General features: G+C 32.9%; 1 protein-coding gene across 1 annotated transcript in view; it reads left to right on the top strand.

The window, feature by feature from the left end:
• The first annotated feature begins 2043 nt into the window (after window positions 1-2043).
• LOC134841540 (gastrin/cholecystokinin type B receptor-like) overlaps window positions 2044-23128 on the top strand; it is a 72285-nt gene continuing 51200 nt past the window's right edge. Inside the window, exon 1 of the mRNA XM_063857569.1 lies at window positions 2044-2338. Coding sequence (XP_063713639.1) covers window positions 2044-2338 — 295 coding nt within the window. The remainder of the gene's footprint in view (window positions 2339-23128) is intronic.

Raw genomic sequence — 23128 nt, 5'->3', positions numbered from 1 at the left:
CACACACACACACACACGCAATATTTGGAACAAAATTGAGAACAATAGAGATCCAAGCAAAACAGTAGTTTTCCGTACTCCCTTAAAAACTCAAGACACACTAATTTGTTTTAAATAGTTGTTTCCAATGATGTGATAAAACTGCTCATGATTTGAACTTTCCCAGCTATGCTTACCTGTTTCCACCAAAAGAAATCATTTTCACAGTCTTTGCATTCGAAGGTGGGAGGGGGGGCACCCCATCGTTCGCGGGCTCCTACCCATTGTAACCCCAATCCCCCCGCCAGCCTAGCACCATAAAAACCAGGCCCCCTTACAGTAGGACCTTTGTAATATTGGGACTATAAATCCCAGGTGGACCATAATCAAAAATACTTTATTCGTGATTGTGCATTGAGCAGAAATCAGTTTATCCCATTGCAGGGAAAAATTTTGATTATGAAATTTTTCAAGAAAAACTTTGTAAGCACTCTTTGATTTAAACATTTTACTGCCCTCGATTTTACGAAAAAAAACCTCTAAAAAATTTCAATGATGAGAGATTGATTTTTCGAAGTTCTGAGAAATTCCTGTGTGTGTTTGTTTCTGTCGGGGACTATTAGCCGTACCCTCTTTTTGGTCGTTAATTTGCAGCGGTGTTCAGTTTAATGATACCATTACGGGACGACAGAAGAGGACATATCCTATTGATGCTAAACATCAAAGTGTATTGGGTTAAAATTCACACAATTTGGGCTCCAAGTTGAACAATTTGGTTGTAAAATTTCATGCTAAATTTGATCATGCATGTCGATGTAACATTTGATCAAAAGCGTTGATGCATAATTTGATGATATTTTTTCATTTCGCTTCATTTTTCAAATTCTCGCAAACCTTTCATTAAAATGAAACCAAAAAAGCTAATGATGGGTTTTTTCTGTGATTCTTTGAAAGATTCTGAGAAATCTAATGAGAGAGATTCTTTTTTATCAGGTGCATATATCCTGTTCCGATTTCCTCTCAGTGGCTCTTTTTTCAGTAAAAACATTTCTCTGAAAAATTTAAAGGCTGGGTTATCACAACATTTCATATATAATTAGTTTTTGAAAATTAAAAATTGGAAAATTTCATTACAAATTGCGTCTTCTATCCTTGCGCAATGCTTTGTTTAAAAATGCACATGATTAAACGAAGCCTTTTTTCTATTGGCCAAATGAATGAAAAATAATCAAATGGAGAACTGAAAGGAAAAAATGAAATAGCAAATGAAGCTATATACCATTTGAACAGCGATAATCATTCGCCAGTTTCTTTCATCCTAAAATTCCGTTTTCCTAATCATAGTTTTGAAATCCTTTTACTTTTTTTTCAACTATCTTTTCATACAAATCAAACAAAATTGTAAATTGAAGTGACAAATCGCCATAATTGGGTCAAAATAATTGATGGAGCAATTTTATCCGCGTTTAATTTTGTAACACAGCCAGAAAATAAATTTTGCCCGTTTTTTATATCGTTACTTGCATAAAATAGGCCGAAATAAGTATTCAAAACGGTGTTTATAAAAACAAATTATATATTTTAATGAATGCTTTTACAATGAATGCTTTTAAGCCAGATGGTTTCTAGCTAGAGTTTTTACCCCCCTTAGGATTTAATGGTGTCCCCGCATCAATCACGCATTCTTTACTTTCATCTGAGATAGTATGATTGTTTATATCCAATAAATAAATTATATAATCAGCTTTGAAGCCAAATACTGTTACTGCCAGGAATCGTGTTTTTCGGCATATTTTAGCTTATTTTCGGCGCCGATTCCGCTAAATTACCTGTTCTCGTGTTCAAATTTCACATTTTTGTTGTCAGATTACTCAGCTCTTACTAAAGCAAACGAAATTGGAATTCAAAATTACAAATGGAATATTGATTGAACTTACCTTTTGGATAAACTAATAAAAATTATATAGTTACATAATTAGCTATTTTAGCCCTAAAATGGACCTAGATAAGCTGAAAGGCTGTCACGGTCGAATAACACGTTACTGCAACTTCGGCTTAGTCGAAATGCACGAGTACGATTTATGGCTCGAACACATTTCATTTTACCTAAACGATACTTCGGCTCTGCTTTCTACAAACACGACAACCGTGACGTCATCGACTCTCGCATCCCTCTCGGCCTCTTCATCTTCTTCAGCGTCGGCTGGTTATGACGACTATGGAGAAATGGGAGAATCTGATTGGTCAGTTTTGTGTGACCAGTTCGACGCCCGTTATGCGAGGTTCTGGGATCAGTTGATGGCTGCTAACTGGGCACACATTTTCATTTGCATTCTCGGCATTCTCGTCAACTGCATTTGTAAGAATTCTGGGTTGCTTTTTTTAGCGACCCTTTTGTAGCATTGAACTGAATGCGCGGTTCTTTTCTTTTATTTCAGGCTAGGTCAATTTAGATTAAGTCAACTTCAGTAGCGGATTTAGGTTGGGGGGGGGGGGGGGCGAATTTGGCTTTTTTTTGGGGATTTGACCCCCTGATTTCCCGTTGGGTCTCGCAGTGGGTTTGTAAGACTTCTATTTTTAGTTGACGAAACCTATTCGATGGAATATATACTCGAATTTCGAGAGGGAGTGTCAGCCAAAAACCGCATTTTTTTAGTCAAATTCTTCCAAGAACTGCTTAAAACATTGTTTTTGGCCAGTTGTTTCGTTAAAAAAGTTCTCAAGAAAATTACACCGAAAATACCCAGTCGATCACAGACATAATTATTTCAAAGTGAGCCCCTTTACGCAACCCAACAAACTTTAAGAAGGGTATAATCTCCAAAATATTGTATAAGTTAATTTATTTTTGTTTGATAGACAAAAAAGGTCGTTTTTACTATATACAATACCAACTTTTTATTTTAAAACAATTTTTTAAACAATTTGCAATTTTTTTGGAGAAAATACCTTTCATAGAGTTTGTTGGGCTGCGTAAGGGGCTCACTTTGATATAATTATGTCTGTGATCGACTGGGTATTTTCGGCGTAATTTTTGATTAACTAAGAAAAGCCAAAATGACCCATTTTTGGGGTAAAATTTTGGGCCTGAATTTCGCAAAACAAATTACACCATAATAATTCTGCCAAAATTTTAAGCAAGTTTTGTCAACCTTTTTTTTTAGGTCGACCATATTGAATTTCCGAGCTCTGTCAAAGCACCAAAAAGGCCCTGTTTTGGCCAGCCCCCCCCCCCCCCCCTAATTCCGCCCCTGTTGAGAACTAAATAAAAGGTCCTCTTAACACAATTTCAAAAATTTTGAAATCTTCCAATTCTTCCAATGGGTTGGAAATTTTTGAAAAAAGGGGGGCGCCCAAAAAAACACTAAAAAACAGAAATTTTTGTCATATTTTCCAAATTGAAGCATGTGAACAATTGCCCACTAAACTAACACCCCTCTCAAAATTAAAGGAAAGCCAGAGCAAGTGTGACGATTCAAAATGCTGAGCTCTGATTGGCTGAAAAAGAATGAGTTCAACCAAGTAATTTGCTTTTGAGGGGAGGCTCTTCACTTGGGCCTTTTGACGAGAAAAGGAGTATCGCGAAAAAAACTTCGACCGATAAAAAATCAACGAAATTGGAGATTTTTGGAGAAATAGGGAATTTTTCAAATTCTTTTTGATTTCCGCAACAAAAAGACCTTTTTGAAAATAGCTTCCGAAAATAGTTTCCAAAACAATATGCAACATCATTTTGCCGTTTTCAGCCAATAACAGTTTTTTGCACGTTGACTGATTTCTTTAAATAGCCGTTAGTTTTTATGGGTGGGTGATTGCTCATATGGTTAGCTTCAAATTGGTTGGTTAGTTAGGAAAATTGTCGGTCCCGGCAATAACGCTAGATCTGCATTCACGAATACGATGAAAAACTGTCAGAGTTTTTTCTGATGTATATGGAAGTCTAACAAAACAATTCTGACTGTTTTATGACCCGCAATGACTTCATTCACTGCTGAGGCCTGCTGTATTTTCGCGTAATTTCATTGTGTACAGACAGCTGATCTTAAAAATGGTAGGGGTGCACTGAGCAGAATGTTCTAAGAGCTGAACGCTTGCAGGAGCAAAATCAGCTAATTAGCCGAAATAATATTTAGACCAAGTGAACAATCTCCCCCAAAATCAATTTATAATAAACCCGTCTTGTCTTCGAGTTTTAAGTTTAAAAAAAATACTTTTTCTAAATGCATTTCAACTTAATGACCTGAGACAACATCAAAAGGCATTGCCTCCTTTCGAGTGCCGTTTTAGGAGGGAGATTATTCAATTGGTTAAAAAATATTTTTCAGCCAATCAGATTTGAGCATGGTATATAGAGGCCTTACGGCTTGAATTTGCCATTTTTTTAGGGGGGAGGAGGGGGGGGGGGGGGGGGGGGGGTGAGATTGTCTACTTGGTCTAATAAAGAGGGAAATTGTTCACATTTTTCGAAAAAAAATATCGTTTTTTCTCTGAAAGTATGAAATATTTCTTTCTTTAGATTTTCAAGCCATAAAATTGTATTGTGGCAGCTTGTTGCAAAAACAAAAAGCGTTTTAAACAAAAATAGTTTTAGAATCGTATCTGAAGAATTATGGCTTTTTTTCCGTTTGCATAACTCGCATTTAAAAGATTACCACAAAAAGGGTCAATTTTGGTTGGGGTTTTTTTAGTATATCTTGAATTATACTCAGACTACCGTCCAAAAACTGCCGAAGAAGTTCTATCAAACTTATTCTCTTATGTAGTTCAAATATTTTAAAAAACGGTAAAATCTTAATAGTTTTTGTCCAAAACTGCCAATAATGCTCATTTGTACTAGATAAACTACCAATTGGCCATCAAAAAAATAAATGTTATCTTTAAAAAATTAGCAAACAAAATTTTCAGAAATTTTGTTGTGCAAAGGAGATTCATTTTAATGCGACCTAATCAATATTTTTGAAGCTAATATAGCACAGTTCATGATTGAAAAAAAAGAGCCGAAAACGATACATTTTCCTCATGTGAAATAATGTTTCCCGACTTTTGTGAAATAAATGCTTCTGAAAAAACCTAAGCAACTTCGATTTGCTTCAATAATCAATTTTCAATTTTGCGTATTTTGTCCGATAGTTTTTATCAGACCTGTTTAAAATCACAATTAACTTAAAGATGCTAGCTTTTTTTAAAAGTTCATTAAAATTTGTTTTAATCTAATGAATTCTTGCAAAATTATCAAAATTTTTTTGTTTTTCAATTAGAAAAAAAAACCCTAGATACTATGTTGGTCTCAGTGTGCTTCCACAGTAAGAAAAAGTTTCTGAACTTTTTTGTTTTTTAATATTAATTATATGTTTTCCAAAAAAACAGAATTTTTCTTTTTTTAAATTTTGCATCCACTTATATGTAGTTCAAATATCAAATCAATATTTATTTATATTCAATTTTAGTGAACTTTTGAAAATAAGAGGCACTTAGCACAGTGGTAAGGCTTTCACTTTGAAATCGTCAGATTGTGTATTCGATCCCATGCCATGGCAATGATAGTGTGTGAGGACGAGCTCTCACTTGACCTCCAGCTTCAGGTCTACCACACCCTGACCAAATTTGGCTGCAATAGTGGTACCACGTGAAAGTTCTAGACGCAAAAAAGCGGCCTCGAGTCGCAGAAAACAGCTTCGCTCAGCAAAATAACACTGTCTGGAATGTGGGGAGATAAAACAGATGGACTATCCTCGACAGGACTGTTAAGGCCTACTGATAGCTCCTCTGCGATTCGCGGGAACTACAATTATTACTATAATATAGAGTAATTTTGAGGTGCCCACGCAAAACCAAACGCAGTTTTATGGTCAAACTTTCCAAAAATTACGTAGGAACATTTTTTCAGTTTGTTTTGTTTCGTCAAAGTTTTGCCCGCAGTTTTTCAAAATTTGGTCAAAATATGGTCTTTATTGTGGTTTGACGGCCCACAAAATCCAATTTTTTTAACAAAAAAAAAACAAAGTTTTTAGTAAATGATTGCAAAAAACCGCTCCTCACTTGAGAAATTTCTAGACCCGCATTGTTCTTAGGTCTCTTGTTGTTTTGTTTGGCTTTAGAGTAAGCTGTGTAGTTTTTATTTTTTTCAAGCTCCTACAAATTTGAAACTATATTTTTTTCAGGATGAAATTGGACTACTTCAAAACATTTTTTTCATTTTTGCTGCTGTATTCTGTAGTATATTTATTAGTATCTGTTTTATTTTTTGCTTGCAATGGTAAGAAAACTCAAAATCTAGCATGAATAGGTGTTCCCCATTACGTTTTAGAAGAATGTACAATCTTGCAGGGGCGGATTTAGGGCGGGGGGCGGGGGGGGGGGGGCGGACGTTTCCTCTTTTCAAGGATTCGACCCCCTGCCGACCCAAAGGGTCCCCCTTTGGTATCTTTTAACAAATGCATTTTTGGCCAACCGACCCTAAAATTTTTCTAAAGGAGCCTTTGGCGCCAATATATTCTATTTTTGAGGGGGGAGCGCGCGCCGAAAAAACGCAATTTTTTGGTCAAACTTTTCCAAAAACTGCCTAAAAACGCCTTTTTTGGAAGGTTTTTTCAAATTTTTGCCTGCGGCGCAGCAAATGTTGCCAAAAAAGGGACTAAATCATGCGTAGGGAGAGCTCAAAAATCAATTCAGCCGACCTAAAAAAAACGTCGACAAAATTTTCGATTTTTTTTTGAAAATCCGCATGCCCCCCCCCCCCTCGAGAAAATCCTAGATCCGCCCCTGCAATCTTGCAAGATTTTTGCATTCCGATTTGCGACTCAGAAAACAACAGTTTGCAAGAGTGTCACATGGTTTCATTTGTTTGCAGAACTACCCATGAATTGCATTCCAAAAACACTAAAAATGTTTTGCAGAGGGTCAGTAGCACGCAAGTTGTCTCAATTATTGGTCTCAAAAATTGCAGATCCAACGAGAATTGTAAAAACAAAACTTTTTGAATTGAATTGAGCATTTGTTATAGCAGCAAATGTCTCCATAACCGAAATGAACGTTTTAATCTGGCGAATGAATTTTTTGAATAGTTACTTTTTCTTATAATTAAAACAAATAATATAGTCTCGTAACAACTAGTTATACAGTTTTTCATACCTGATCAGAAAGACTATTAAAGCAAAAAAACTAATTATAGAGCCCGAGCGAAACAAATTGAAACAGACAAAAAAAATGCATTATTTATTGTCCAATTCGTGCCTTTAGTATTTAGTAATTTTTGAAAGCTCACATTTTTTTTAAAAAAAGCACCAAAAAGCAATTTGAAGAACAAAGAACCAATTAATACAGCTGAAATTGTTTAACTGAAAAGTAATGTAACGCCTTAATGGGGTTTTTAACAAAAAAGCCATGTTTTTTATACATATTTAGAAAAAATTCAAAAAACCTTCAGCAAATAATACTTTTGTTAAGACCTAGATTAAAATATTAGACATTATAAAAAAACTTGCAATGGTTTGAAAGTATGCAAAAAACATGCATTCGAGAAACGAAATTCAATTGATATTAGTAGTTTGTTATGATATTGCTTAGTCTGTTTTTATGGAAGGTACGTCAAGGGGGTATTGGTAAGACTGGAATTGGTGCTGTATGGAATAGCTGGCCTGGATAAATTTTGCGTGATATTTTCTGCAGAAATCAAATTTTATTTTTTTTGAACTTTGCAAAGTCATCAAACTTTGAAAGAATTTTAAAATTTTTTAACTTATGAAATCTTTTGTTTTTCACGCAGTGTTATATTGTTGAGCTACTTTAATCATATACATAGCTTGTTGTTAGAACAAAATTTCACAATTTTGTTTTCTTTTTCAAGTTAGAGTTTTAGTACGAGTTGAAGTTTGTAAAAAAACTCGTTGCAAAAAAACTGTTAGCAATTGAGCTTGTGAGCTTATTAGCTTATTGCTCCAACTTTCAAGTGGCTAATTGTAAATAATATTTTTCTAGAAATTTGGCTCTCTCAAGTTTTTATATTCATGGGAAACAGCCTAAATTTTTCAGCCTAAAATTTTTGGAAATTGATGGGATACTGTTAATCATATATTGTGACTAATCGCCGGGGGCATTCAATATCATTTAAAAGTCTTGTTTCAAACAAAAAAGCTACTCGGAAATATTTTTGAACCATGTTTGAAAAGGTAAGGGAATAAACAGTACTTATTGTTGTTTTCAAAATATAGATCCAGAAACAACATTTTTTTCTAGTTTGAATAAATTGATATTTTGATTTAAATTTAAATTGATCAGATAATTTACTCACTTGTGATGGAAATTTATTACTGTGCGTTGTGTGAAAAAATCAAATCTAAGCAAATTCAGACAATGATTTCCATTAATTCAATCGCAAATGCGTCAGAGTTTTCTGCAAACTTCAAACTGAACAAAAACCAGCAATACGTGTTCAAAAGAATTTGTCACAAGAAAAAAAAATCAAGAAGACCTGTGTTTTTTAAATTCGCCAGGCATTTCAAGTATTTTCCAGGTTTTCCTGCGTAATTTAACCGCAAATCATTTCGGTCAAAACCTGTCGCGTCAAACTTTGAAGTTTTTGAACTGATGCAAATATGCTTGTCCAATTTGCAAATGTTTGCAAATGGAACACTTTGATTTTTGCCTAGTAGATTGAAGTATTTGTGACGTGGACAATAAAAGGCGTCCTCGTCATCCATTTTTGCCCATAATTCGTCACTAAAACAGAACCACCCAAAAAAAATGTACCCATTTTTTTTTGCTTTCAAACTGATCATTTTTGCAGAAAATTGCGTTGATTTTTGAATGAGCTGTTTGCAAACAAAATGTTAATCATAAACTCTGAGAACCAAACTAAAAAAAGTGCTGTAATTAGAAACAGCAAACCCGAAATTAACTGTTTGTAAGAAGCCCATTTAACATTCGACGCAATTTTGACGCCCATTCTCGGCTGAAAAATAGTTATGGCTTTAAGCACTGCTTAAAAGGAAAAAGAATCAAACTAGATGCCGAAAAAGCAAAAAGAAATTGCAATTTACTTTAAAAAATTAGTTCGAGCATACAAGCATAGTTTGACCTAGTCCGTAGAGCGGGTTGCAACATCAATGAGAGTGGGAATGAAAGCTTTTTTGAACGGTAAATTAAACAAATACCTAAAGAAATTATTCTTCCGATTTTTGAAAAAAAAAAACGGAATAATTTTGCTCGGTGAGGTTTTTTTATTCAATCAATTTCGCCGATCGAAATTATAGTTTCCAACAAAAATTTTTTATACCCCATTGAAGATATTGAAATCGTGAGTTCAAATTTTAAAAAATTCTATATTTTACCTCCGATTATATTTCCGATTATAATTTTCGGGTTTGAAATTTGTCAAATTGGCCTTGTTCTGGACTAAATTATGCGCGCTTTGAAAAACTGATTCATACGCGAATTCTTTATGCGTGGCGAATTATGCCGCATAACAAAATCGTTCCAAATTGAATTGAAGCTAGCTAATCGGTCGTATTAATTTAGTACGACTCAAAATTTCACACTTTGATGTTTTCCAAACTCTGTAGCTAATCAAGTTTTCAACATTTTGTTTTCCCAAAAATTATTCGCTATGACAGTCAGAACATTCAGGGCTTTGCCAATTTAATAAATACTCCGTGTTTGAAACAAAGAAAAGAAAAACAGAAGCTAGCCAATTCCTAATTCAAAACAAGAGTGATCGTATGTCAGGGCAAAGCCCTGAATGTTCCGACTATCCCTTAATTCATATCCATTACTTTTTGGAAAAACACTTGCGCGTCAAATTGGCCATATTGATGATTTTCAAGAATTTCATAATTTCACGAAAACGGAAAAAATATTTTTTAAAATTTGAATCCAGGAGTTTGATCAAAAATTGGAACGTTCTAGAATCTCTTTACTGATTGAAATATAAGATTGAAGAAACATTTGATCGTTTTGAAAGTATCGAAGCCATGCTATTTTGAAATCATTCCTTTTGTTCAAATGTACTGATTATGCAACATATTTATAAAGTTGGAATTACGTAAACAGTAATAAAAATGTCAAAAAAGTATTCAAACTGAAATAAGTCATAGATTGTGGTCTGACTCTTGTTGCTCTTAGAATAAAAAATTTGAAAATGCAAAACTTTTACGAAGTAAAAATTAAAGGTTAGTCGGAAAACCAACGCGTTAATGTGCGCAGTCTTTTTTCTATCGTTGGTAGTAGTCTGTAGATTAATTTTTTTCCTAATGGTTTTTTTTATTAAACCTTAAACTTTTCCAAATCAGTTATCCTATGTTACTTCAAATAAACTGTTCAACGAAAGTTTTCTAAAGCGAAAAAATTGAATTGCAAAATTTAATGACGCATAATCTATGAGATTAGAGGATTTTGAAAAGTCAATTAGACGCCATCATTGAGATAACAAGAAAATCAAAAGAATTGTGCTTAAGTTTTCTAAATATGGGCAGTCACATATATTTTATTTACCTTTTTTATCTAAAAAAAGCCTCTCTTTTTATATTCCGTTGTTAGTTTCTTTAATGAGCAGTTTTCTAAAAACAAAAAGGAATATACAAACTCGGTAAGTTTTTCCACGCACAAAGTCACCATTCTATCTATACCGGATGTTTGATAAAGAACAATTGTCTTGAAAAAGTCTTCTAAACAAGGATTAATTGAATATCTTGAGTTTATCTACCAAAAATTTTGAACAAAAGGGGTTCAAGATAAGCATATCAAAATTTTGTCAGAAAAAAACGAGACAACAAAAAATTAGCACGAATATTTTTCTAACAGTTTGAATGTTAGATAATAGAGATGCGCTATTTTTTCAAAGTATGATCTCAAACAAACGCTTATCAAAACTGAACTGGATATATAAAAGCTGTCTTATCTTGTCTTTCAGATTTTTAGACTTGGACTTGTAGTGGAAATAGCTTTGCAAAAAATGAAATAATTCCTGTTCACTTGTCGCAAAATTACAGCCAAAATCCTATTGAACAGCAACGATTTCTCGTTTTTTTTTGATGTCCTACTCCTATAGAAACAAATTATCTCCTTTTTTATGTGCGGTTTCATAAGCTTTACTGCAATTCCTCTTTTTTTATCCCCGTTCAAGTTAAATTATGACTTTTAAAAATAAATTAAAAATTGGTTTGTCCAATTTTTTGATATTTGAAATAGTCATTTTTGGCAGAACACCATTTTTTGTCTTTCATCTGTATTTTCATTTTTGTTTTAAGTTTTTATCAAAAACTTTTATTTGTCAGTTTTCTCTCATTTGCGTCAAAATATGCTGCCTTTGAGATTAATTGGTCAATTTTCCGTTCTCGGACATACAAAGAAGTTCATTCTTCCGATTTTTTTTTTTACAGATTTTGAGTTTTCTAAAAAATCGCTGGGCATAGGTCCGCTATAAGCAATCAGTTCTTTGTAGACCTATCTGAATTGTTCAGACTTTTTTTTTGACATTTTTTGATGATGATGGACCTAATTTATAAGATGTAATTTTCTAAATTTTCGCCAATAAAGCAGTCGTAAGTAAAGGAAAAATTTTACAACTAGCATCAGGTATTGCCTACCAAAAAACTTTACCATGTTTGAAGACTTGTCTCTGGTATCCCGGAATATACAGACACAAAATTTTGCGCCTATCCAGCGCACAATTTGGCCTCGTAATGTATTATTTCTTATTTCAAAAACTTCGTTTTTGGCTGACTGACACTGAAACTAATTTCAAGGGGCCAATACATGCTAATTTTGAAAAAAACTATGCTTATTTCCAAAAATTTTGAAAATTTTTTGAAAATCCGCTCCTCTCGAGAATAAACTAGATCCGCCCCTGACTAATACTGTCAAAATACGAAATCTTGCTTGATAGTTTCATCTTCAGAATCTCAGCCCGGTGTTTGACCCTTTTTATTAAAATTTTCTGCGCGGTTTGCAATAGTTTTGGATAGTTTAGGGTTGCTTACCCGCGTTGACCAAAAATGCTAATAATACAATTTCCATATACAAAAATAATGCTAATAATACACTTTTCATGCAATTCCATAAGACCAAAAAGTTTCATGAAAGGTCTATGATTAGTGATTTTTCATATATGGAAATTGTATGAATGGCATTTTCCCATATATAAAAAAAATGATTTTATTTTATAATTCATCTTCTCAAAATTTTCGCATTTGTTCGTGACCGAACCGAAAGGACAAAAAACCTGGTTTACTCAAAACTATAGTCACCAAAAGTTTGATCATTTCGCATTTGCGACCTGCAATGTATAAACTTTCTGACACAAATAATATACTCAAAGCATCAAACTTTTAGATTTTGGCAAAAATTTTCAAAAATTGTGTTCAAAGTTTGAATTTTCTAATTATCAGATATTGATCAAGGCATACGTAAACATGTCATAAAAAATAGTTAGAGCTCTTAGCGTTTAAGAAAAAAATTTCGGAAAATGTATGTTTGAGTACAAATTTCGATTTGAGGTTGAAAAAAAAACGAAAAAAAATTTGGGGTTAGCTAAAAAAAATTTTTGTTGTCGCCATCAAAAAATGCTAGTCATACATTTTTTGTATATGAAAATTGTATGATTAGCATTTCTTTTTGACCAAAAATTTTCTTTTTTATTTAGTACGATACATCGACTTTTATGCCGAAACAAGAAAAAAAGTTCTTTGAAAATTCGAAGAAACCGATTTAGAAAAATATATGAAATTTGTACGACTAGTATTTTTTCATAGACTTAGTTCACCATTTTTAACATAATTAGCGTTTTTGGTCTTTGGAGGTCAACTCGAGTAGCATTTGCAAGTAGAATTTGCAAGCTCTAGACAAAAAACGGTAAAAATTAGAAGACCTTCAACATAAAATTAAAACGACTACTGTCGAACTCAGTGGAAACTTTTTTCCGCAGTCGAATTCAGTTTTGGTCAAGAAAAAAAGTCGGAAAATAAGGCCAAAGGTTGTTTGGAGGTCGAATTCCTTAAGCCTTTGCTTCAAAGCATGTTAGTGTACATAGCATATATGTATCTTGTGCCATATGTGATTTTTTGGCACTTGAACTTGTTGAAAGGTTGTTGATTTTGTAGTTCTCTCGCGGCATGACATGCTTTGAGTAGTGAAATCAAGTAAAACTGTCCTGTTATCATCTTGATATTTGTTAGGAACTCTCTTCAACTTAACAATTAGCTAGCTCAACAAGTCGACATGTGTGTTTTAATCATTGTTTTAATTTAACGTTTGCAAGTTTGCTAAATCTCGAACGAAATAAAATAAAAATGAAATCAAAATGAACGGAATATCGAATAAGTTAAGGAATATTGAATCTCTTTAACTATATCCCCCCTTATGCAAAAGAGGGAGATTCGTTACTAGGAAGAAAATTCTGATATGCTCACCATTGATTTATTTATTTAAAGGGGATATTTGTTACTAGGTACCAGAGGAGGCAAATATTATCGAAACAGTTATTGCTCCAAATGTAAATAGAATGTCACCAATAAAAGAAAGAAACACAACTTTTAAAAAAATTTGATACTATTAGTAGATTTATAGCGTTAACAGAGTATTGTTTGTAGTTTCCAGGCATATTTATTGGGATTTTATTAAAAATATTTTGGCCAGTTAATAGGCTGATTGCAACTGGAGTTTTTTTTTGTTATAGATATAAAAACCAACAGTTTTAAATTTGTGTGTACAAAAATCAATATTTTTTGATCAAGGCAGAATCTGCTCACTAAAACTCTTGGCGCAGTTGGTTAAATAAGAGGTCAAATTGTCGTTTGATAAGTTTTGCTTTGCATGCTCATTTCTGATGTGTAGAAAATTAGCCTCAATTTGATTTTAAACCAAGTTAAAATCCTCCTCCTTAAACTGGTTGGAGGGGGAGGATGTATAAATTTGATGCTTACTATGTAATAACTTGACGTTAGATTTCCAAAAACAAGAAATGGTTCAGTTATCTGACTCCATTTTAGCCGATTCTCGTTTTAAGGTCGACGATGGCTTCGCGGCGATAACAGGCTCCAACTTTCATAAAGAGTCCCACTCACTGTTGGCAAGCTCGCACCGCGTTGCATTCATTCGACCACTAACAGTATCTTGTAAGCAAATGGCCGAAATTGGATCTTAGACCTACTTTTTGAAAAATGCCGGATGTTTGCCCTAATAAAGCAGTTTTGAGATGTTTTCAACACTGTTTAAATTTTCGGTTGTTTGACATGTCAGATGCTTACACGGTATCACTTGATCTCACCATAGGTATAGTCTATTCTAATTCTCGGTATTCATTAGCACAAAAAATTAGCACGAATATTTTTCTAACAGTTGGAATGTTAGATAATAGAGATGCGCTATTTTTTCAAAGTATGATCTCAAACAAACGCTATCAAAACTGAAATGGATATATAAAAGCTGTCTTATCTTGTCTTTCAGATTTTTAAACTTGGACTTGTAGTGAAATAGCTTTGCAAAAAATGAAATAATTCCTGTTCACTTGTCGCAAAATTATAGCCAAAATCCTATTGAACAGCAACGATTTCTCGTTTTTTTTAATGTCCTACTCCTATAAAAACAAATTATCTCCTTTTTTATGTGCAGTTTCATAAGTTTTACAGCAATTCCTCTTTTTTTATCCCCAGTCAAGTTAAATTATGACTTTTAAAAATAAATTAAAAATTGGTTTGTCCATTTTTTTGATATTTGAATATTCATTTTTGGCAGAATACCATTTTTTGTCTTTCATCTGTATTTTCATTTTTGTTTTAAGTTTTTATCAACTTTTTTTTCTCAGGTTTCTCTCATTTGCGTCCAATTATGCTGCCTTTGAGATTAATTGGTCAGTTTTCCGCTCTCGGACATACAAAGAAGTTCGTTCTTCCGAACTTTTTTTTTTACAGATATTGAGTTTTCGAAAAAGTCGCTGGGCTTAGGTCCGCTATAAGCAATCAGTTCTTTGTAGACCTATTTGAATTGTTCAGACCTTTTTTTGGACCTTTTATTGATGATGATGGACGTAATTTATAAAATGAAGTTTTCTAAATTTTCGCCAATTAAGCAATCGTAAGTACAGGAAAAATTTTACAACTAGCATCAGGTATTGCCTACCAAAAAACTTTACCATGTTTGAAGACTTGTCTCTGGTATCCAGGAATATACAGACACAAAATTGTGCGCCTAATTGAAAAAAAAACTATGCTTATTTCCAAAACTTTTGAAAATTTCTTGAAAATCCGCTCTTCTCGAGAATATCGTAGATCCACCCCTGACTAATACTGTCAAAAATACGAAATCTTGCTTGATAGTTTCATCTTCAGAATCCGAGCCCGGTGTTTGACCCTTTTTAATAAAATTTTCTGCAATAGTTTTGGATAGTTTAGGGTTGCTTACCCGCGTTGACCAAAAATGCTACTAATACAATTTCCATATACGAAAAAATGCTAATAATACACTTTTCATGCAATTCCATTAAACCAAAAAGTTTCATGAAATGTCTATGATTAGTGATTTTTATATATGGAAATTGTATGACTGGCATTTTCCCATATATAAAAAAATGATTTTATTTTATAATTCATCTTCTCAAAATTTTCGGTTGTGTTCGTGACCGAACAGAAGTGACAAAAAAACCTGGTTTACTCAAAACTATAGTCACCAAAAGTTTGATCAATTCGCATTTGCGACCTGCAATGTATTATCTTTCTGATACAAATATTATACTCAAAGCATCAAACTTTTAGGTTTTGGCAAAAATTTTCGAAAATTGTGTTCAAAGTTTGAATTTTTTAATTATCAGATATTGATCAAGGCATACGAAAACATGTCATAAAAAATAGTTAGAGTTCCTAGCGTTTAGGAAACTTTTTTTTTCGGAAAATGTTTGTTTGAGTACAAATTTTGATTTGCGGTTGAAAAAAAAAACAAAAAAATTTTGGGGTTCGCTGAAAAAAAATTTTTGTTGTCGCCATCAAAAAATGCTAGTCATACATTTTTTGTATATGAAAATTGTATGATTAGCTTTTTTTTTGACCAAAAATTTTCTTTTTTATTTAGTAGGATATATCAACTTTTATGCCGAATCAAGAAAAAAAAAGTTCTTTGAAAATTCGAAGAAACCGATTTAGAAAAATGTATGAAATTTGTATGACTAGTATTTTTCATAGACTTAGCTTACCATTTTTTGTTTGATTAGTGTTTTTGGTCTTTGGAGGTCAACCCGAGTAGCAGTTGCAAGTAGAATTTGCAAGCTCTATACAAAAAACGGTAAAAATTAGAGACCTTCAAAATAAAATTAAAACGACTGCTGTCGAACTCAGTGGAAACTTTTTTCCGCAGTCGAATTCAGTATTGGTCCAGAAAAAAAGTCGGAAAATAAGGCCAAAGATTGTTTGGAGGTCGAATTCCTTAAGCCTTCGCTTCAAAGCATGTTAGTGTACATAGCATATATGTATCTTGTGCCATATGTGATTTTTTGGCACTTGAACTTGTTGAAAGGTTGTTGATTTTGTAGTTCTCTCGCGGCGTGACATGCTTTGAGTAGTGAAATCAAGTAAAAACTGTCCAGTTATCATCTTGATATTTGTTAGGAACTCTCTTCAACTTAACAATTAGCTAGCTCAACAAGTCGACATGTGTGTTTTAATCATTGTTTTAATTTAACATTTGCAAGTTTGCTAAATCTCGAACGAAATAAAATAAACATGAAATCAAAATGAACCGAATATCGAATAAGTTAAGGAATATTGAATCTCTTTAACTATATCCCCCCTTATGCAAAAGAGGGAGATTCGTTACTAGGAAGAAAATTCTGATATGCTCACCATTGATTTATTTATTTAAAGGGGATATTTGTTACTAGGTACCAGAGGATGCAAATATTATCAAAACAGTTATTGCTCCAAATGTAAATAGAATGTTACCAATAAAAGAGAGAAACACGACTTTTAAAAAAATTTGATACTATTAGTAGATTTATAGCGTTAACAGAGTATTGTTTGTAGTTTCCAGGCATATTTATTGGGATTTTATTAAAAATATTTTGGCCAGTTAATAGGCTTATTGCAACTGGAGTTTTTTTGTTATAGATATAAAAACCAACAGTTTTAAATTTGTGTGTACAAAAATCAATATTTTTCGAACAAGGCAGAATCTGCTCACTAAAACTCTTGGCGCAGTTGGTTAAATAAGAGGTCAAATTGTCGTTTGATAAGTTTTGCTTTGCATGCTCATTTCTGATCGGTAGAAAATTAGCCTCAATTTGATTTTAAACCAAGTTAAAATCCTCCTCCTTAAACTGGTTGGAGGGGGAGGATGTATAAACTTGATGTTTACTATGTAATAACTTGACGTTAGAATTCCAAAAACAAGAAATGGTTCAGTTATCTGACTCTATTTTAGCCGATTCTCGTTTTAAGGTCGACGATGGCTTCGCGGCGATAACAGGCTCCAACTTTCATAAAAAGTCCTACTCATTGTTGGCAAGCTCGCACCGAGTTGCATTCATTCGACCACTAACAGCATCTTGTAAGCAAATGGTAGGAATCGGATCTTAGACCTACTTTTTAAAAAATGGCGGATGTTTGCCCTAATAAAGCAGTTTTGAGATGATTTCAACACTGTTTAGATTTTCGGTTGTTTGACATGTCAGATGCTTACACGGTATCACTTGATCTCACCGTAGGTATAGTCAAATTTCGGTATTCACTTAGAAATGTCCACCTTATAAATGAAAGCAGTAAATTGGCACAAGAGCGTTGTTTTGAAAATTCTAATTTTGCTGCATTCTGATTGGTCGAAAAGTTTGACAAAAATAGTCTATTTAGCAATTACTCCTCCTTTCTTGAAAAGGAGTATTTATTCAGTTGATCCCAATTCCTTAATAAATAGAAGTTTTTTTTTAGCTTAAAAAAATTGATCTGAAATTTTACAATTTTGTCGTAGTTTTCTCAAAATTTTTTAGTTTGCAATAACACTTGACATCATCTCAGTTAAATCTGTGGCACCTCATGTTGCGTGGAAACTAGTAAAACATGGCTGACCACAAAGTATTTTCTACCTAGCTTGTACATTGAAATGAAATAGTATTCAATTGAAAGATACTGATGCAATTCAAAAAAATCGAGTTTTCTCTTTTTAAAAAAAACATACTCCCACTCGCTACGTAATATGATGTGTATTGCATGCATCAACGAACAAACTAGCCTGCCTGAGTTCAAATTATTGCATTTTTTTTCTTCACCCGAGATTACTTCATCACCGGAATATCTTGACCGTTAAAAATAGGTGAACTATTTTTCTAATTTTGAGCTGAAGACATCAATATTTTGCAGATTATATCAAAAAAACTACCGTAAAAAAGTTAACAAAAAATGAGCTTCTTTGAAGTAAAAAATAACATCGAGCACTAGTACTAGTAGTCAGTAATTTAGTTCGAAATAAAAACAATTACCTGTTTTGTTTCTTAGATCAACCGTACAATCTCTCCCCTAACTGACCTCACCAAGCTTGTATTAGTTTTGAAAATTATATATGTATAAAATGTGCATTTCATACAAACCCTGCATTTGTTTGCTGTTAATTACCTAGGTTAAAGTTTTATTACAGTTTTTTTAGTAATACGGTTAACTTTGAGTGAATTTTGAGTGAAATTAGTTAACTTTGAGTGAAATTAGTTTTTTAAAAATTCATTTTCCCCCCTTCAATCGATTTGAGAGAAGAATTATACAATTGATCCTGCTTCTTTAAGTTTTTGAAGAAAGTTGAGGTTAAGGTTGATAATTCAAAATTGTTTTGAAAACAAAAATCAGATATCCAGCCAAACATATAATTCTCAAATTAGATTCTAGATACTGATATTCTGAGCCTTGGTTGAACAATAAAAGCGTACAAAATTATGGAAGCACACACTTGGTTGTCTCAAAATTTTGCAGTAAGACTAACTGCTGACTAAGAGCGAAGTGAAATAAATACTTAAAGCTAATCAACCGTGGATAATGCTCAAATCTGACGAAAGATTATGTTTTGCTAGCTCTTTTGAACAAGGATTTGCAGTAATTTTCTGTTTGAACCAAAAACACTATATAAGTTAATTTTAATCCGAGAATTCATTAGCCGATACTACGCATTTAAACTTGAATAGATTTTCGAAAAAATGCAAAAAAAAGCAATTTTGCTGCTTTTCAAATTCATTGTTGGAGCGTCTGTATGCTTGTTTGATGTAGGGACGAAAGCAAATATTACCCAATTTTCATCAACTAACACCCGGAAGAATTTTTGATCATCATCAAAAATTTTGAATTCTGGGAATTAATGAAGGTTTACTGTGGGTAATACAAGACTGATTGTCTACTGCTTGTAAAAAAAGCCTAATAAGTTTAGCAAATCTTAGTCTTAAGTAATCAAGTATCACGAGTAAATTTACTTCTTCTTTCACCATACCTTAAGAGGAACTGCTTAGCCTCTACTTTTACTTGGTAGAGGCAAAACTTCTTCTTTGCCTGTGGGCCTCAAACAATATCCTGAAGTAATTATCTCATTGTATTTGTTTTCAGCCCAGCCAAAAAGCTAACATGATCTCAAACACTCTTCTAGCAAGGTACAAAAATTTTGGTTTTTAGTAAAAAATGTTTTTCTTGTTTTTCAACTTGTTTCTGCGAAAAAAACCAATTACCGCAAAGAAAATGCATCGCTCACATGCATGATACAGTTGGAAAACTTAAGTCTTCATAATTTTACTTTTTACAATATATCATTACATTTTTAGGTTTATGCTTGTTAAATTTCTATTTCTTGCCTGGAATTATTTTTTCGCCTGAACTTAATCAGTCTGAAATACTTTGAGCGTTTAATATTCTATTTAAAAAGTCGCACCGAACACCATTATTTAGTAATTTTTTTTCGAAATCGCAAGAATTATTTGTTTTGCTTTTTACAATTATTGAAGAGAGGTGAGGCTTAGGTCGATAATCCAAAAAAATTCAGGAAACACAATCAATCAGATATCCAGAAAATACAAAACTGTCATATTAGATTTTTGATGCTTATAATCTGTAACTTCGTTGAACAAAAAAACCACACAAGCCTAAGTGTACAGTTGATTGAACAAAACAAGGTAGTTGGAACCCAGCACTTGTTTTTTTTCTGAAAATCATACAACAACAATCTGTCGAACAAAAGCAGATTGAAATTATTCTATATGGCTAATCAGCCGCACAAATATGCTCAAATTTTTTTAAATGTCATGTTTCATCAGCTTGTTTGAACAAAAACACGGCAGTAAAATTGCTACCTGAACTGATTAAGCTCTATAAAGTATAATTCTAGTCCGATAATTGGAAATAATAAACATTACACGTTTGAAATACAGACATTTTTTTTGTTTAAAAAATCGCTTTTGTTAAACAATTTGCTTGAATTGAATAAGTTCTGTAAAGAATAATTTTAGTCCGAGGACTGAAATTAGTAATCATAACGCATTTAAAATAAAAGTAGTTTTGAATTTTCCAACTCTTTGTTGAAGCTTGTGCGATGACAGGGAAAAAATTATATATTACCCAATACTCATCAACTAACAACCAGAAGGGCTCTGGATCATTGCCAAATGTTTGGCGTTCCATGGTTCCTTGACAGGGTTGGCAAAATGTAAGTTAAGAACAAAAATAACAAACTAACTGTTATTTATCGAAAAAAAAAACATGTTATTTTTGTTAAATTGTTAATTAAATTAACATATCAACAAGAGTTGCGTTTCTTGAATAGAGACGCCAACTTTACGGCTTTCTCAACTCTGAGTTGAGCACGAAGATTCCCATACGTCAGTCCCAGGGTGGAAAAGCACCTCTCAAGTCCTGAAGCTGCAGGGCATGCGCTGACCAGACTTGCTGCCAAGTCCACAAACTTTTTATCGAAGCCTAAACGAGCACCAGATGCCCACCAAGCTTCCGGCGACAACCATGCAGTATAGTTGCGTTGTGTTTTTCTAAGAATTACTCATATTTCTAAGAAATAGCTAACATCACTGTTAGAAATTATAAATAACACTGTAAGTTAAATTCAATGTTAAATACCAATGTTAAATAACATGCCAACCCTGTTCCTTGAAGGCTTACTGTGTAATATAAAAAGTCGATTGTCTACTCTGAGTAATACAAACCTGATTGGTTGCGCAATTCTAATGACTAGTATTCAATTATCACAGTTTTCTTTTTTCACCGTTTTTTTTTAAATAAATAAATCTTTTAGGCCTTTAGAAGTTGATAAGCACCGCTGAAGTACATTTCACCATTGGTGCTTGAAATGTCACTACACTTAAAACAAAATCTTGAGCTAACTATCTAATTGTCTAAATTATAGCCCAATCAATTGGTTAAGATTGGTTATTCTAGCATTGTCTAAAATTTGTGGTTTATAGTAGATATCTAGGACAAATTTTCTCCATCTCGCCTCTGTTTTTAAACAACATTTTGCTTAAAAAAAGAAATGCTGCGAAGCGAATGCCTGGCCTATGTGACACTGTTAAGCAAATCATAACTCTTAAATTAGTTTTTAGTCTCTTTTTTTCAATACATCTTCGAATCTATGCTTTCTTCAGCAGAGAAATTTGTGGTATACAAAATGTTCAGTTCTTTTTTCTGAAAAAGTACCTGTCATTTTTGCTTATGTCACTTTAAATGTTTCCAACATCTGTTGTTTTCTTTAAAAACTCCTGAGATACTTCTTTGCACGTCTTCTCCATTGACCTAAGAAGGCAGTCGGAAAATTCAGGGCTTCGCCTTGATACGAGCAATCCTGAATAACTTTAACTTCCTTCTTCTTGTGTTTCACTTCAAAAGTAACTGTTCTGTCAGATTTTTCAATGGGAGAAATTTTATAGCTTACTCCTCCTTAAAAGTTTTTATATCAATCGAAAAACAAAATCAATCGAAAAAAACGTAAATCTTAATGTTCGATTAAATTCAAATTTGGCAAAATGAGACTGAGCAAGTTATTCAAACAAACGAGTTTCAACTTTGACTAGAAACTGTGTCCTCAATTATTTTTTATAATGTTTTTGTTGGATATCAGCTATATGTATAAATTTTTCACCCAAGAAAGCAAGTTCTCCCAGCTCTCGTTTCATTATCTTGTCTGACTGCTATTTGGATGTATTTTTCATTGCTGAGACATATTTCGCAACCAGGACGCTCTCTTTCTTCTTCGTTTGTCGTTTTTTTTTGATCGGTCCGACAAAATTTTAATAAGTATCAAGACTTGTCTTTGGATTTCAGAGAGCTACAGACACCAGATTTTGCGCCTATCCAGGGCACAGTTTGAAATCATAATAATTTAAAACACATTATCTTATCACTATTTAAAACGTGCTTTTTCCGCTCAACTTTTTCTCTATCAAAATTTTGTTGCTCAAAAAAGCATGTGCCACTGTCTCGAGAAAAAAAAATCTTCGAAATTTTTGTTTTTTTGACAAAAGCGTGAGCCTATTTCTTATGTTTCCTATTCACTTTTAACGATCTTTCAAATTCAGCTACAAGCATTGTATTGCATTGTTTCAGCAAACTAAATTCATTTTTCCCGAGGAGTTCTCTGATTTGAAGCAGGGTGGATTTGAGGGTCTCAAACTTTTCCCTCACCCAATGGCTCTCCCAATAAATAGTAATTTTTAGAGAAAGCTCGTGCCAAAAGAACTCAATGTTTTGCTCAAAGCTTACCTTACCAAAAAGTTTCCAAAAACTCTTTTTTGGCAATTTTTTCAAAAATTTGTTCGCGGCGTTTTTTTTTTTTGTCGAAATATAGTCTCAAAGTGTTTTCTTTCTGGAGAGCTTGTAAAATCATTTTTTATCGGTTTAAGAAAAAATATGAAAAAATTGAGTATTTTTTTTGAAAATCCCCCTTCGAGAAAATCCTATTTCCCTGGTTTGAAGATTTTTTGCTGCTCTCAGAGTAACTGGATTTTCGTTTTTTTTTTAATTTTCGAAACAAATTGTTTTATTTGTCCTATTTTGTTTTATTTGTCCTATTTTGTAGAAATAGTTCCTATTTCTTTGATAGCAGATTATCCATGGATTTTTGCAGATTAACCTTGTATGCAAATTATTTTTGTTAAGAATATAAAACTTAATATTCTTTATTAAATATAATTTTCATACCAGGA

The sequence above is a fragment of the Symsagittifera roscoffensis genome, chromosome 3 (genome assembly GCF_963678635.1).
Source record: "Symsagittifera roscoffensis chromosome 3, txSymRosc1.1, whole genome shotgun sequence".
Lineage (NCBI taxonomy): Eukaryota > Metazoa > Xenacoelomorpha > Acoela > Convolutidae > Symsagittifera > Symsagittifera roscoffensis.
Note: the sequence above shows the minus strand (reverse complement) of the source record. Positions and strands in the feature narration are given on the sequence as shown.